Consider the following 17,119-nt stretch of genomic DNA (forward strand, 5'->3'; position numbering starts at 1 on the left):
CCTCCTGCATTCTCCAAAAAATGCAGTCTGTTACCACCACAAAATCGAATGCTTTCTTCCAAAGATGAGGACATAATGAAGTGTGGAGGTTTTATTTCATTGTGATCAGAAGTCCTTTCTTCCACCTTGACAGCACAGTAAGTGTCCAAAAAATACCTACACGGATAAGTATGGAATTTTTTTAATTTGGAAGTACAATGAAACTTTTGACAATGGACTACTTTTTCCTATGAAGGACAATCATGGGCCCAGATCTGAAGTCTAAATTTTCAGTTGCTTTGTCTGTTGACACCTTTAATGTGATAAGGGGTAGTTATAGTTATTCTTATCAAAAAGAGCTTCTGTAATTAAATCTGCTTTTTCATAAAATATCCACCTATTCTTTTTTTCTTCTCATTCCCATCATTTGCTTCATAACTATGTTTCGGAAGAACTTTGTCACATTTTTATTCTCTCCTAGTCTATGAGGAAAGTGAATTCCCAAGAGCTGGTCATTACAATCCACCATTGCCTTAGACTTTTCCCTCTGAAACCACGAAAGACCAGGCCAGGTTCTGTTGATTCTCTCATGATTACTGTTTCTAGGGATGACTGGAGATTTTTATGTTCTGGATGTTCAAGCTGAGTTGTTCATCTCCTCAACCAATACCAAGATACTGACAGACATGATCAAATGCATGAACTCATCCATAGCATGTCACTTAATAGATCATTTTTCAGTTCAAACCTTGGTCTATGCTTCTAGTACTGCATGGGAGCAGAAGTGGAGCTGGTTCAATTTTTGCTTTTGTAGAAAATATATTTGCAGTCAAAAAGTTGCTAATATGACGAGTAGACTGTGCTACACCTGTTCCTTTTCTACTGTATGAGTTGTGGAGAAGAAAGCACGTCAGATATCCACTTTGGGGTGTTGGCTGAGCTCACTGACAACTCAGTATAATTCATGCTTACAAGCAATGTAAGAGAATGAACCTGGAAAATGACAGTCCACTTATAGCTCATCTGTCATCAGTCTCACACTCTAGCAGGAATCTAGGAAGCAGAAACACTCATGAGCCCAGGCATTTCTGGGTCTTTAGAAAGTAAGACCTCTTCATCCTCAAAGACAGTCAGCACTGCACTGTCCTTGGCTTTCTTTTTTGGAAATAACTGCATCTTAGTTACGTATGTATAGCTGACATATGAATTACTGCTGATATAGTTACATCACTCCAAAAGTCAGTAAAGAAACAGTAGGATAGGAAGGACCTTGGGATTTTGATAAAGATAAATCCCAGAGCATCCTGGAAGGGGGCTGGGCAGCAGGTGTCTTCTTCCAAATATAGTAGGCAAGAAATGAGAGTGGTAGAGAAGTACACGGACAGTTCTCTCTCCTACAGGTTTTTAAATCCAGCAGAATATATCTGCCTGTTTTTAACAGGAAAATATTGACATATTTTGCTCTTTGAAAAAATGCCATATTTTCTAGTGATGCTTCAATTTAAAAAATTGAAGAAACGAAATTACTTTACATGGATTATAAATCTCCATATTAAGTAAATGATGTCTTCTGTGAAGCAAAGCTTTTCATTGTATTGGGGAGCTTTTGATGTTTTATTCTGTTTATAATAACCTTCTCCTTCAGAAAATGCACAGTTGTGCCTGAGAAGGGAACAAATGCTCAGCAGCATTTGGTGTGGCTGTTTGTAGTTGGATGCTTATGACTGACAAATATTTGTCTCTTTTTGCAGTGGTTTGTTATTTGTTTTCTTTAACACTGGGAGACATGGATTGAGAACAAACCCAGATCACAACATTTGATGGTGATCTATCTTATTTGAACACTTCATAGCCAAGATTTGAAATCCTCTTTTTCCATGGGTTTAAGGAACTTTTACAATTTGCACTGTCATTTCCCTGAGTACCCCCATAGACATTCCCTGCCCAGTGCCTCGCCCTGACTAGGGCCCAGCACCCCATGTCAGCTCTCTGGGGCTCCCCCCACCCTTCCCAGGACCCAGGACCTCATGTCAGGGGCTGTCAGCCCACCCATGGGCCCACATCCTGGCCGGGCCTCATCCGGTCTCTGTCCCCAAGGTGGTGCCGGATGCCAAGGGCTGGGGTTGCCCCCATGCCTCCTGGCTGCCTGGCTCCTGGCTGGGGTAGGATGGGCCCTACCTGCCAGGCCCTGCCCTGGCCCATCATGGACAGCCCCCACTGCCCCCAGCCCCTAGAGATGACTTGTATGGAAAGAAGCTTTGTACTACTCAGTATTATTTAGAGCTAGAGACAAAAACCTGTAAATGAAAAGATTTTTACGCACTCACCGGATTCCCAAGCACCAGTGGACTCTGTGCAACAGAAAGAAAAATTTAACTGCTTACTCATGTTCTATGAAATCATGAGTTTTGCAATGACATGAATTTGGTAAGAATAAGGAGGGAAGTGATGATCATCATATCTTGCAACACTTCCGATGGTGTGACACTTCCCCAAAACACAAGTGGCAAGGGAGACAGCCCTATGTATCGCTATATAACCGTCTAAAATACAAGTCTTTCTGTCTTCTCTGAGCCTGAGGACTATGATAGAAAGATAAACGAGACAAAGACGTTTTGAAATAGAAGGTAGGTCCATCTTTGTCTTCCCACTATTTTGTTTGTTGAGACTCTAGGAAGTCCAGGGCTGGAGGGATGATGTCCCAGGCAAAATCTAAAAAGCTGTCAGAGGAATGCATGGAGATAACTTCAATGAAGTTACTTGCAAACAAATTACGTACTGCCTGCTAAGAAAGGTCCTAGCCACAATTTTGATTGTCTTACTGGGTTTGTTACTGAATTTGTAGAAATTAGACACCACTTCTAGATCCGCTTTTAAGCATATACTCAATAACATCCTTGAACGTACATGAACTAACAAACAACCTCAAAAAACTTATCGTATTCATCATTGCATAATCGAACTGACTGATATGGCTGTGACCCATTTTGATATTTTCTTTTTGCAGCTGTTTACTCACCTGCTTGACATCTGTTCATCCTAACCTTTGTATATAGCAAATAGGTAGTCTTTAGACCTTAAGATAGCAGTCATCAAAAGTGTGTATATAACGTTTACACAGTGCTCCCGAGATCATCAGCTTTATGAATCATCACACAAATTTTTTTGTTACAGAAAAGGACAGCTTCTTTAGTATCATAGAATGGTTTACATTGGAAGAGACCTTAAAGATCACCTAGCTCCAACCCCCCTGCCATGGGCCGGGACACCTTCCACTAGACCAGGTCACTCAAAGCCCCATCCAGCCTGGCCTTGAATACTTCCAGAAGGGGGCATCCACAACTTTGTTACTGTTCGTTTGAACATTTCTCTGACTGCTTGAGAAGTCTATCTAACCTTTCCTCCCGCTAGAACTGAAATGGTTAGATGGTGTAGAAACACGTATCTGAGCAGGTCAGACTACACAAATTTAGGGGAGTAGTTTGCAGTGGCACCTTTCACTTGGAGCAAGTTTCACTGTTCTCTGTCTCCAAGGAAGAAGAGATGGTTGCTCCTCTTGCACTCATCTTCATGACCCAGTGGATGTTGCTGATCACCCAGTTGTGTGTTGGCTGGCACTGCACAGACTGTGAGTAGGACACTTCCATGGGGCAATTCTCTGAGGTAGAGTGTAACATGGTTCTTATTATGGGTAGTTGTGCTTGAGTTGCCTTCTGTCTTAGATGTGCTAGGTAGTAACCTCTGCACCCAAAAATCTGGGAATCAGTCCTGCACCTTACTGGTCCTATTATGTGACATTTGCAGTGGAGATGCCAGACTCACGTATTAGAAATTTGATGCTGAATCAGTGGAAAATGGAACTGAGTTGGATGAGCAGCATGAATTTAACTGAGGACTGGCGTTCAGTGACTGCACGAGATTTTGCCGAGACTATAATGGTACACTACTGTGTCAAGCAAGATGTACACCACATCTATGGTAAACATTAATGTTCCTATAGGCAGTTTCTAGAAAATTCTGACTTTTGGGGACTCCTCTGGTACTCCACACAATTATATCACCTGTGTCAGTAGTCACAGATTTGAGTAGATTCATGTCACACTCACTTCAACTATCTTAAGCATGGAAATTATAGTCCTTTAAGCTCTGACAGGAGCTACTAGAAAGGTACAGCCCCTGCCTGAAGGCAATGTATCCCATGCATCTTATATGCCACTGTCCGTGTCTTCCTTCATTACTGCATAGACAAGACACCTGCATGATTTGCCCAAGTTAGGTGCTACTTTTCAGAAAGCTAATGTTAGTGGAGATGAACCTCAATACAGCTCCTTTCCCAGGCAGTCTTTTGTGGGGTATCTATCTCCTTTTGTCTTGCTAAGGAGTGTAAAGCACACTACAGCCATCTGTTGATTCTTATGAAAGCACATTTGCTTTATTTTGAGGTGGTTGAACTGGGTGAACCGTGGGTAGGAGGAGAGAAGTGCTATTCCTAACACTGCCATGAGGTTTTCTGGAGGGAAGCACTGAACTCTTCACCTTGCACTACTAAAGGTTCATTACCCCAAGCTTCCGGAAAGAGCGTTCTCAAGCCTGGGAAGACATTGGTACCTAGTTCCCTATTGTAGTGGTCCCACTGTTACAAATCAAGCACAAGCTTAAGCCCTCTCTACAGGGAGTAGCACTGTGTAAACCAGCAGATGAAAAACTAAAAAGTAAACCCTATGCGTGACATTTTTCAGGCAGAGAATATGAAGTGCATGTTTGGAAATATAGCACCTCCTCTGCACAATGGGGCAAGCTCTTCTGTCACAGCAGTGAACATGTATGGCACATAGTCAAGCATATGCAGATATATTTCTCAAGGTAATGTGTTAGACTGTGGGAATGGAGTTGCCTACTTCAAATGGCCTGAGGGTAAAAGAAAAACTGAAACCCTTTATTCCTCAGTTCATTTTTTTCCTGTAAGATGAACAGGTTCTTGTTCACTGCCTTATGACAACATTTCTGTGAAAAGAAAAGGAGTTTCCTCCAACTAGTTCAGCAATTTTTTAGTCCTCAGTTGCCACCTTGCTTGGTGCCAGCTTTTCAATTGACAGTTGTCTTTTAATTGTTTGTGCTAATATTTTATTAACTGCATTTGAAGGTCTTTAAAATGTTATTAAAAATCCAAGTGAAATGGGTTTGTGAATGTAGTTTTGAAATTCTTCCTTGAAAAATCTGTGACACCTTGAATTTTTTTATGGCATAACTCATGATGTAATATTCAACTCTTGCAGTATCCCATCTACAACAGGAAAAGTTCTGAGAGAATCTATTCTTCTTTGTATGAGAACAGCAATATATATGAGAATGTTAAGAGAATGAGGTACAAGGTCTGTTCATTTAAGCAACATGGAGTTGGCATATACAAAATGGCACTACTTCCTGCCTCATCAAGCTCCAAGTATTTGCTGTTTCTTTATAAGAGGGTGGATAAGTCATCCTTCCTTTTAAAAGGTATCTTTAGTCTCCTCATTGGATGTTATTGGGGGTGGAGGTTAAGGAGCAAATTGATATGTTCATGATCAGGAGAAGATTCCTCGTGTTAATCCCAGGTGGAAGAAGGTACGGCTGCAGAGCACAAATACCTCACAAATTTACACCTACACCTCCCTGAAGTATTAAAAAACTTCACAGCTCTGCACTTGGGTTTATCTCCATCTCTGGAGTCCACAGGGAAGCTCCTCATGCTCTCCACTCATTTGACAGGGCGCTGAAGAACATCCTTCAAATAGAAATGCTATGGCAGGGTACTGAAGGACAACAGGCAAATGTTTCAGTGTGTGGCATTGTGGCATCAGTGCCTCCATTTGAATAGGAACAATTCAAAGCACAGAGGTCGCCACTTTAGGTGTCAGCCTACTAGGGCAGTGTAGGCTTTCCTGGGACTTAGTCTATCAGTTGCAGCAATAATTGTATCTTTTGAGGCTTTATCCATGACAAGTTTTTCATTGAATCTTACAGTGCAAATATTTTCCAGTGTTACTACTTAAAATGAAGCAAGTCCTTCCTAACCCAAGCAATAACCAGCTGGAGTTACAGGTGTCTCACATATCTCCAGCTGAGAGCAGTCACATGAATTTTCCTCATCATGGATTTTTCTGTTTTTGCAGGCATGAATGGGTCAGCAATTGAAAACTTCTCCTGCATGATTTATAATGTTTCCCTCATGAACTGCACTTGGCAGGCAGGCAAGGATGCTCCAGGAGATACTCAATATTTTCTCTACTGGCAGAACTCGAGGTAAGTAGATCTGCTTGAGTCTAAGGAAGTCTGAATTTTCATTCCACACATCACACTGCCCATGTTTAACTAAAATACCTTGCTATACACAGAGACGATGATGTGATGGAATGTGAGCTTTACATTAAAGATGACAATGGCAGAAACACAGGGTGTAGATTCCTAAATGTGAGGATAGAGACTGAAAAAGCTTACTTCCTGGTGAACGGGTCTAGCAAAGACTCCCTGATCCAGTTCTATGTTGAGTACATCCAACTGTATAAAATTGGTAAGTAAATAATTTCTTTCTGCTTTATTTTCATTATTGCATGAGGGTAGTAAAGCATTAATCCCTGAGAAAGAACCAAGTACCCTGTCTCACCTAGAGTCGAAAGTAGGAGACTGGCCTCTTAAAGAAAACCTATTCCCCAGGCTAAAGAGAAATGAGGGAAATCAAACAAGGAAGCTCCACAGCTGCAGCCTGCCCCAGATTCTTTAGCAACCTACCTTTGTTGTTTTTGGGTTTTTCTACATCAAGGTCCACAGGACTTAAGAGATTGTACTTCCCCCTGCTGTCCTTTCAATGATGGCCAAAGACCTTTCAACAGAGGAGACTTTTCAGAAGTTTATCTGAGCACTGATTTCTGCTTCTCATTTCCAGTGGAGATGGCATACACTGACACCATACCCTTGATCAATGAAATTAATATATCTACAATGCACCCAAGGTTTTCATTTGCTCTTTCATATGTGGGGCTCTACCTGGAAGCATCCTGTGCAATTATTTTTACTGTGGCAAAGCCTTTGAGGCAAAGTCCCACTGGTTTTGATATTGCCTCCAAAACACCGACAAACAAGGCTTCATTCTATAAGTAGAAGGAACTGATCTGTAATATCACTTGTGGCAGATGAAACAAGGTCGTTCTTCGACCAAACAGCCCATCACAAATAGGCCGGGCCTGTCTCTAAATATTGATGTAAAGTAGCAGTTTAGCTGAAATTAAGATTTCCTCCATCAGGCTTTTGTAACCTTTTCTGTCACAAGTCTCTGCCTTTTGCTGTTACAATAATTCAGTCATTGGCGATGATCAAAATATAAAGGTCCTCATATTTTTGCTCACATCTGTGAATTTAGGGGAGATATGTAAAGAAGTTGGCTAGATTTTTAAAAGTGAAGTGTCATTCTTAAATTTGTATGGCTAATATTTTATAAAGGGGGAATAGACTGCATAGTTCAACAACACCAAGCAAGGAACACCTTCATGTCATGGAAGCATCGCCCGAGAAGGCTTGAAGCAAGAAATGACCTTTGGATTTCTTACATCAGGGTTAGCATAAGCTTGTTCTTCTGCAGTAAAAAACATCCTTGTAAAAAAAAAAAAGACAGGACTCTACCTTATTCATCGAAAACAGTAAATGGAGGGGGTTTCTGTGTTTGTATGCTCCTAAGTCACATTCCCTGGCTTAGTCTCTGGTTTTTCTCATCCTGGGGACAGGATTAAAAGAGCTTTGATCTTTCAATTATTTCTAAAGGAGTTCCTAAGAAAAATAGATACAAATTAGTATCTTTCTTCATAGAGCTGTTGCTTGCAGTTGCATTCTCTTTTATCATAGCAAAAGGAGATCAAGTGATTTTAATTGTTTGAATTTTTGATTTTATCATTTCAGAAAAGCTCATGCCTCCATCAAATATCACTGTCAACTGTGATGAAATTAAAAATGATTGCATAGTTCAATGGCAACGACCGCAAATAAGTCATTCTAACAAAGACAAGTGTTTTAAATATGAAATCATCATAAAGTACAAGGTAAGAGGAATCTCTTCACCTACATTTAGCATTAATACATATGTTTGAATTTAGTAATACACATTGATAGAAAGAAAAATCAGTCTCTCTTGTATGGTGTAGCCTTCCTCGTATGCAGCACCACATTCCTTTGTGGTTGTGCCTTTCAGGCACCCTGTTATGCCATACTGCCCCATTTTTTTATCCCTGTTGCCCTGTGTGAGACTTTGCTGGAGGTACAGTGGTTGTCTGTGACTGTGTAGGACTAAGAGGAGAAGCATAGTTAATTAAGACTTGAACATATCACAGCTTTGGCTGTGACAAAACTCAGAAAAGGCACATTTTTCACCAAGACTTGTTGGACCTGTCCTGGATTGGAGTCTTTCCAGTGGTGGCTGTATCTCTGTGAAAGGGCAGAGCTCAGCTATAAATAATGGATACAGAAATACGAACCGACTTGACCAGTATGAGTTGATGGAGGTGAATGAAATTTCTCATATATAAGAAATGCCAATAGCTTGTACAGATATCATATATAAGCAACACACCTGTTGGCCTAAGAGTTGTAGCTGTATAATGTTAAATAAAAGGAAAATAGATGTGAGAGAAAGCATAAAGGAAATGTGAATAAGCACATCATTTAAGCTACTGATGGATAAATTCAGACCTTGGCTTTACAAGTCTTTTTGCAGCAATAGGGAAGGAGTGAGATTGCTGTTTTCTGCTGCAAGAGGAGTAGACCTCAGCTACTGTAACTGTGGCAGAATTGCATCAAATGCCCACAGGGTGGAACATGGTGACTAGAAAGGAAAAACCTGTCTATATTATAACCAGATTTGGCCACTTAGTGGCTGATTGAAGGTACTCTCTGGATTTCTGTTATTTGGAACTTCTTATTCTGGATGGGGCTTGCTATTTCGTAGATGAGTTTTCTTGCAAGTTCAACTAACTGCTACAAAACTGCATCACCTCTCCAAATCCCTTGGCCATTTCAGCAAAGACAGCTTATAGAAAACTCAGTGTGACTCTGAAATAAGAGTGCATTGCAGTAAAGCAATACGTGTTTCCTAAAGTCTTTTGATATGCCTGTTACTTGGTTTATAAAGAATACTCAATTCACAAATAGTCTGAATTGTGTAGAATTTTTAAAATAATCATTAGCAGTTTTCACGTTACTAATTATGTCAAGGTCCAGTAATTACCATGTTGCAGTATAGTATTAATACAATAAAGTATTGTTCTACTAATAAACTACGACCAACACATATTGTATTACAGTCAGTCTCTAAACATTATTTTCACAACTGGAAATTACTTGCATTGGAAGCAAACAAAAAAAGGATAACACCTTGAGTAACATAATTTCAAGCACAATTTTTCATGTCTCACACCAATAACTGAATTTGCTGAGAGTCTTGGGTTCTTCTTCAGCAATGTCCTAAGTCAAGTATTTATAGATCAGGATATCTGGGAAACCTGAAAGCAAACCTTACCAGTGAAAACTGAGCTAAAAGAGCACCAAGTACCTCAGCCTTTCCCATGTTCCTTGTCACTAGGTTCCCCCAATTCAGCGAGAAACAGGCCTGCATTCTCCTTAACCTCCCTTTTGCTGGCAGTGCACTCATAAAAATCTTTCTAGTGTTCACCTCCCTCACTAGTCACAACTCCGCTGAGCTTTGGCTTTCCTGACTCCATTCCTGCATTTGTAGATGATGTCTTTGTATTCCTCCCAAATCCCTGCTTCTACCTTCTGCATACTTCCTTTTTGTCTCAGCTCAGACTCAAGCTTCATGTCCTGCCATGCTCACCTGGCACACTTGCTTGACTTTCCGCACCCTGCAACGGAACTTTTGCGTGCTCTGAGGAGGCTGTCCTTGTAGATCAACGAGCAACTTTACCCTCCAGTTTCCCTTGAGTACCAAGACCTGTGGGTGTGAGGCTTTCTCAAGCTGCCTGAATAGGGTTTCATCTGTTTGCTTTTCTTGATCAGGAGATCTGGAACACCTACTAAATTATCAGCTGTGTCAGTCTGTCCTCTTATGCCTGCTCACAAGCTCTCTTACTGGTTCATCACTTGTCCCAAGACAGAGCTTTGTGTATTCAAGGCACTCCTTCACACTGAGCACAAGGGCCAGGTTAGCAAGCCCATTTGCAAGGACACTCTCACCCCACTTGGTGAGATGCATCCCATGCCTGCTCTCTATCCCCTGTTTCCCAAAAACAGTCCCAAGGTCATAGAAACCAAAGCCCTGCCTGTGACACCAGCCACTCAGACAGGCGTTATCCTCCTGGATGAATTCGATTCTGCTTAAGCCTTTCCCACTTACTGGAAGGACTGAGAAGACATTATGTGGGCTTCCTGCCCTTTGCCATCCCCCCAGTGCTCTGCAAGCACCCTTGAAACCACCCAGGCTTCCCCTGGCTGTAACATTGGTGCCCACAAAGGAGAGCAGGACAGGGTAATAGTTCAATGGCCAGACAAGTCTGGTAGACCTGCTTCAGCATCCTGGATCCTGGCCCCTGGCAACCAACAGACCTCCATCAGGTCAGGGCAGTAGCTTGGTGCAGCCATCCCCTGCAGGTGGGAGTCTCCTTTAACTATCATACACATTTTCTCCTTTTTTTTTAACTGCAGTGCCTTTTAACACATCTCTGCTTTGCAGAAGACCAACTGTCCTTCTGGAACTCCACTTTCTGAATTCTTCCATGACCTCACTGATTTAATTTCTCATATATTCTTTTAGTATAAACACTACTGTTGCACTTTCTCCTAGATTGATCTGTGTGCTTAAGCTAGCTTGTTTACAGATTCTAGAAGCTGTTCTGTACAGCAGCAAGCCTTGCAAACTCATGTTCAGGTGCCACCTGAGCAACTATGCAGTTATTTAATAAAAGAAGTTTTGAGCATTTTCATTTTTTTTAAATGTAGTAATGCAGAATACAAAATAATTAAAAATTACATAACTCTGGCAGGCTAATGGAGATGATATAGACTGCAGTCATTATTTGTGTGTCCTGAATATTTTCATCTGGTGGAAAAGGGAACAATATTTACATATTATTTGCAATTAAATATAGTGACTTTTTATTGTGAAATATGAACACTAGATGCAAACTAAAAATCTTATTTCACAGATGTTTATTTGTTTTTTTTTTCCTGATGTGTGTAAGAATATAGATACAGTTTTCTTTCAGGTCTGGTTTTCTTGTTACAGTTTAATCACCGATCTGAAATAAAATTTATTTCCCAACTCTGCTGGTAAGGAAAAATAATACTTTTCCAGAGAAGAATTAGTTACTATATAAATTTGGCATTGCAGGTGAATTATATATTAGATACTAAATGTTAGATAAATTACTAGTTCTTCTGAAAAAACTGTCAAGTATATAAGACAAAGTAATTACTTACTATCTAAATGTAAAACAATCATAAAAATAAAGTGGGGTTTTTTTTTGCAATTTACAGGATAATTCTGAGGGAAAAACCAAATATACTTCTGTACAAGTAAGTCTGCTTGTTCTATTAATCAGCAACACATTTTAGTTTCACTGTCATTTGTGAAAAGTAAATAGTATGCAAAAGCCTTTAAATCGGTATGTGTTCAATGCCTTCTGCTTTATGTGAACTTATTTATAAATTTCATTAGTGTCTCAAACTGCCAAATCATCATGACACATGTCATTTATTATACATTCAAGGGCAGAACTTTATTACTATTCTGTGAGTATTTTGAAAAAACTTCCATTTTAAAACATACTGTTCACTCTCCCCCTCAAATATTTGGAACAGTATTTGAAGTTACACATTGGTAACAGCAGAGAAAAGAGACACATAGAAAACACCTCCTAGAAATTGAATTTTGTTTATGAAATCCAAAGACCACAAAAGCCCTTTGGGTTGGAGGCTGTCCTCCGGGTATGCTGCACCTCTTTCTAATCAGTGCAGCTTGCACATCCCACCTCCACCCTGAAAGTCTCCAAGAGCAAGCGTGAAAATTCTAGTAACACCAAGTATTGCAGTCTTTTACTTATTTTACAGGTTTGGCTGGAAAGTTATTCTTTCAAAATGCAAAGACTGAGGAAGGTGAGGTGCACGCAGACAGTTTATTCCTCAAGTCACTCAATTCTACCAATATTGAAATGAGACAGTTCAAGATATTTTTCTGTTTCTGTCAATGTGCCAAGGGAAATTATCAATAAATCAGACTATATCATAAGGAATTACAGGATATAGTGTAAAAGACGAAAAGCTTCTAAACTTAAAAAATTTACTGAGTGACAGGTTATTTTTGAGATACACAGATGCATATATATTATATACATAAAAAACATGAATATGGGGTTTTTTTGCTCTGGAATAGCAGTCTACTTTAACAAGCGGTGCTCTCATAGCCTCCTGAAATTCCACTGATAAAGGGCACTTGCATATTATCGAAAACCTAGACACGCAGCAAAGAAAAACAACTCAGTTTTGCTTTGTTTTTAGGAAGGGGGAAACAGCTACACATTTCAAAGATCCAATACAAGAAAGAAGTACCTCTTGAAAATGAGAGCAGCTGGCAGTGCCTGCCTTGTGAGCTCGGCCTGGGGGGAGTGGAGTGCACCTGTAGAGTTTGGTAAGAACAAATCCATGCCTTGAGCTACTCTTCCCCAGGGATGTTCTGTCTACCTCACACATTGCTGTGCACCTATGGACACACAGATACATAACAGGTTGACAAACACTTTGTTTCACTCCACACTACAGAGAAGAAGAGAAGGAAGAGACTTAATAAAGTTCTTAACACTGTAATATTGGAAATAAATACAAAAAGTTACACATTTGCAGCTGAAATGCGTATCTGCTTGCTGCAGGGGGTCGACAAACAGGGTCTCTGTTAATCCCTCCCAGCAGACGTTACTGCTAAGGTGCTAAATTAAAGAGCTGATTTTTACATCAAGTGAAACCTTTCAGACTGACATTCACCACTCAGCCACCAGAGTAAATGTTTGACACAGTTGTGCAGTTATTCTTCTTTATTAACAATAATCCTTTATGGCTTTTTATCTTTCAGGAAATGAAGAAATTATTTCTTCTTCAGTATGGATTTTACTTGTGGTAGCAGTTGTGACACTCCTAGTTGCAATAGTTGCAATTTTGTTCTGCAAAAGGTAAACTTTATCTATACTTTTGTTTTATTTCGTGTGGGTGTGTGAAACATCTGCAGTTTGTAAACAAGTAAGGTAGAGGTGTCTCTGTAGTATTGCTAAAACTTTTTCACTCATACTGTAGTAGAAATTAATTCAAAGGAGTGATCCTGAGGCAAGTACTATAACGGTGATGCCTAAAGTCCCTCCTTGGCTGATCCACATAATTGTTTCCAGGGCCTCTTCTGTCAACTTGGTAAGGAGACCAATTATATGCAATTACTTATATTGACAGTACAGCTGCTCTGACTATTTGCAGTGTAGACTGTCTACACAACAGGTTTTCTGATTTCCTTAACTGCTGAATTTATTCCGAACAGACAGGTTGATTGTACTTGCCAGTAAAGATTTTGCAACGCTCACTACAATTGTCCTAGTAAACTGAACGTATTTGAAAGCACATAAGCTAAGCAACTTGCTTCTTGCAATAAACCATGTAAGTGAAAACAAGATATTCTGCTATATCATGCACTTTGTATAGAAATAGACAGTAATTCAGAGAAGATACTGTTCTTCCAACTTGTTAAAATTTTTACATTTGCTTTTCACTGGTTGCAGTGACTTAAAGAGGACAAATCCCTTTTCCATTCAAAGAAGAAAACAACTGCTAGTGAATCTTTAACCAAAAATGATACTATTACCATCCAAATTCTTAGTGTTTTCATATAGCCATAGAGTGGTTTGGGTTGGAAGGGACCTTAAGGATCACCTAGTTCCAATCCCCCTTCCATGAGCAGAGACATCTTCCACTACACCAGATTGCTCAAAGCCCTATCCAACCTGGCCTTGAACACTTCCAGGGAGGGGGCATCCACAGCCTCTCTGGGCAACCTGTTCCAGTGCCTTGCCTCCCTCATAGTAAAGAATTTCTTCCTTATACCTAATTTAAATCTACCCTCTTTCAGCTTGAAGCCCATCCCCCTTGTCCTATCACTACATGCCCTTGTAAAAAGTTCCTCTCCAGCTTTCCTGATACGTGTTCATTCTGTGCTGAAATGGTGTATATTTTTAATTTCTTTTCTGTGCTGGAAGAGGAATATAAGAGCTGGTTCAAGGGTGCAATGGTTATGACACATGACAGTTACTCAGTTTTTCTTTTCTGTTCCACCCCTTTTGATCTCCAGGACAGGTTGTTGGAAAGCAGCATTTCCACAAATCCCAGAGCCAAAAAATGCATTCCGTGGACTGCCTGATACAAATCCAGAGGTGTGTTCTCCTTCTGATTTATATTAAATGTGTGAAATACATACAAGACTCTACTGTAGGTATTTTTAAATGATAAGGAACTTAACACAGAGAATAACTCTTTGCCATATTTTGAGGAATTACAAGAAAAAATCAGCAGGCAAGTTTGTCAAGGGATGTCAAATGCAGCGCTCTTCCAGAACCTGGGTTTTTTTTCCCATTCCAGTCTCACAGGTGCAGAGGCTGATGCTCCCACTGGTAGCTCCAGAGAGCAGCAAGGGCTGTGCGTTTTGCCAACATGAGGCACACACATGTACGACACACACAGAGGATGCTAATGCAGTCAGACACAAAGAGCAGCAGAGTTGCCTTTACCAGCACTGTGTCAACACCACCAGCAGCCACATAAACAGAGTCAAAGATATTCCAGTCCTCCTGCTCCTCATCAGCCGAGGTTTGCCAGTGAGACGTACATACACCCTCAACATTCACGACAACCATAAATTCACAAGTTCCTCACATCTAATCTTTGTGCCTGGACCCCAGGTCCCCCCACCTGGTCACCAGCTCTCACCTTGGGACTCTCCAGGTGCAGGTCTCTCCTATTCACCCACTAGTCTGGCTTCAGTGAAGTTCACTAGCAAGTTAGACACACAGGCTAGAAAGCAAGGTGACACAGAAAACAGTTCAAAACAGGATTTTGTACGATAACAGGACAGACCGCGGTGGTCACACACAGCGTTTGACCTGACCAGCATACTGACCAGCAGCTCACTTGCTCCTTTTTCTTGTCCAGCAGTTTATCATGTTACATCCAGTAATTTCTCATGGTCTGTTCAATTACCTAAACTTCAGGACAATGTGTACTCACCTACTTTCACACCTTAGTAAAGTCAATCCTTTTGTATTAATTCATTTGAGATGATTTGTGATGATCTGTGTGGTGCATTGGAAAAAAACCACATACTGCCTGTCCTCTTCCAGGTCAGTCAAACAACATGTGCCAGCCTTACAAAATTGTTGAAATTTCACTGTTATGTCCAGCTAAGGAAAGCTTATCAGCTAAGAAACAAAGAAGTGAAATATTTCTATAAAATATGCAACAAAAGTTGAAATACCCTCAGAAATGTGCATAAGTAACTAGACACTAACCCAACCTTCTGTACAAAACTAATGGAAGTTTTTCTTTTCCTTTCAGCTGATGGAGAGTAAAATTGAGTCAATAACATCTGAAAATGAAGAGATAACATTAGTTGCTGACATAGTGAAATAACTGAGAAAAACTGAGGAATTTGCAAGTCAGTTTCTTAGCTCAGGCAACTATATATTCCCTTCTGAACGTACGGAATAATATACGAGCTTTCTTCACTTTCTTCCTTTTCTTGGCAAAAACAGTAGTGCGCCAAGAGACAATGATACCTCATCCGAAACTTTTTAAAATGCCATTGTATTTGGTTTTAATTTTGGCTAAATTTAACTGTTTGGGTAACTTGTCCTTATTGGATATCTTCCATTTTGTGAATATGATTGAAGTATTTCAGTCAAGAAATTTTAGTCACATTTTAAAATTAAATTTACCCATGAAAAATAATGCCTTTGTCTCATATAAAAAAAGAATAAGAATTAATTTATTGAGATGAATAAAAATAAAAATAAAAAAAGTCTGTTACCAGATCTGTTACAATGAATGCCATTGTTCTGCTTTCAAGAACAGGCCTATTCATACTGGAAGTTTTCTCAGATCTCTTAAAGTACACATGGGCAACTAGAAAATAGGGAATAGGACTGAAAAGAGGCTGACACATTGAGTGGTGGCCTGGAATCAACAGGAATCTCAAAGGACAGGGGTATGTTTAAAACCTTAACTAATCCTAGAGCTTAAGTCTGTTACAAGTTAAGAGATCAGACACCATTAACTCGATATCAGCCCAGAATTTACTTCTGTAGATATCTAGACCTTTATGTTCTTGCTGCTCACTTGCCTTTTTTATTACTTTCATTCCTCCTTAACTTCTTAGTATTTTAAAATATTGAGTGTGTGACTGTTAATGTCTGTGTCCTTTTGTTCAAACAGAGGCCCTTACTACTTAGCTGGACGATAATTTTTCAGAGCCATAGTGTTAGGACAAGGTATGGGCAAAACAGCCCAGGCTGTGGTTGAACGCAGTGACTGGTTACGAGCAACGCTCCTCAAGGATCAGTGCTGAGACTCCGTGTTCAGTACTAACAGTGACTTGGACAGTGGGATAAAACGCAGCCTTAGCAAGACTGAGGATGACAGCAAACTGGGGACATTGCCTGATATACTGGAGGGCAGGCCTGCTATTCAGAGGGCTCTTGACAGGCTGAAGTAATGCATTGACAGGAACCTCCTCAAGCCAATGCAAAGCCAATGCAAAGCCAAATACCTGGGAAAAACTAACTGCGTGTATCCTACAGAACGACTGACTGACAGGTCTGCAGAAAAGGCTCTAAGGTCCTGGTGGGCAACAAACTGAAAACAGATCAGAAGTGGTTCCTTATCATAATGAAAAGTATCCACCTACCAGACCATACAGGGAGGAGTGGACCCAGCAGGTCGAGGGCAGTGATTATTCACTCTACTCAGCATTCACGAGTCTGAATGTGCAGTTCCGTGTCCAGATTACAGCCTCCTACTACAAGACAGTTGTTGACAAACTGGGTACGTTCAGCAGCGGGGCACCAAGATGATTACGGGG

At 40.3% G+C, this 17,119-nt stretch overlaps 1 protein-coding gene across 5 annotated transcripts; it reads left to right on the forward strand.

Annotated features, from left to right (window-relative positions):
- The first annotated feature begins 2,514 nt into the window (after positions 1–2,514).
- On the forward strand, positions 2,515–16,432 carry LOC104326400 (granulocyte-macrophage colony-stimulating factor receptor subunit alpha). Of its 5 annotated transcripts, none has more exons than XM_075440104.1 (11): positions 2,515–2,606; positions 3,514–3,607; positions 3,784–3,957; positions 6,132–6,261; positions 6,354–6,529; positions 7,909–8,048; positions 11,494–11,532; positions 12,514–12,643; positions 13,082–13,178; positions 14,339–14,420; positions 15,598–16,432. In XM_075440104.1, the coding sequence occupies exons 2-11, from the start codon at positions 3,523–3,525 to the stop codon at positions 15,670–15,672; spliced, it is 1,128 nt and encodes a 375-aa protein (XP_075296219.1). In that variant the 5' UTR covers positions 2,515–2,606; positions 3,514–3,522; the 3' UTR covers positions 15,673–16,432. The 5 variants fall into 5 exon arrangements, with proteins under 5 accessions (XP_075296219.1, XP_075296294.1, XP_075296387.1 ...); XM_075440179.1 differs by having other exon boundaries at positions 3,518–3,607; XM_075440272.1 differs by lacking the exon at positions 3,784–3,957.
- Positions 16,433–17,119: the final 687 nt, after the last annotated feature.

This window comes from Opisthocomus hoazin, chromosome 1 (genome assembly GCF_030867145.1).
Source record: "Opisthocomus hoazin isolate bOpiHoa1 chromosome 1, bOpiHoa1.hap1, whole genome shotgun sequence".
Taxonomy (NCBI): domain Eukaryota; kingdom Metazoa; phylum Chordata; class Aves; order Opisthocomiformes; family Opisthocomidae; genus Opisthocomus; species Opisthocomus hoazin.

Coding starts and splice junctions, on each gene's coding strand:
- LOC104326400 (XM_075440104.1), top strand. CDS start 3,523: ATGGTTGCTCCTCTTGCACTCATCTTCATGACCCAGTGGATGTTGCTG. Junction 8,049..11,493: donor AAATCATCATAAAGTACAAG/GTAAGAGGAATC, acceptor TGCAATTTACAG/GATAATTCTGAGGGAAAAAC. Junction 14,421..15,597: donor TGCCTGATACAAATCCAGAG/GTGTGTTCTCCT, acceptor TTTTCCTTTCAG/CTGATGGAGAGTAAAATTGA.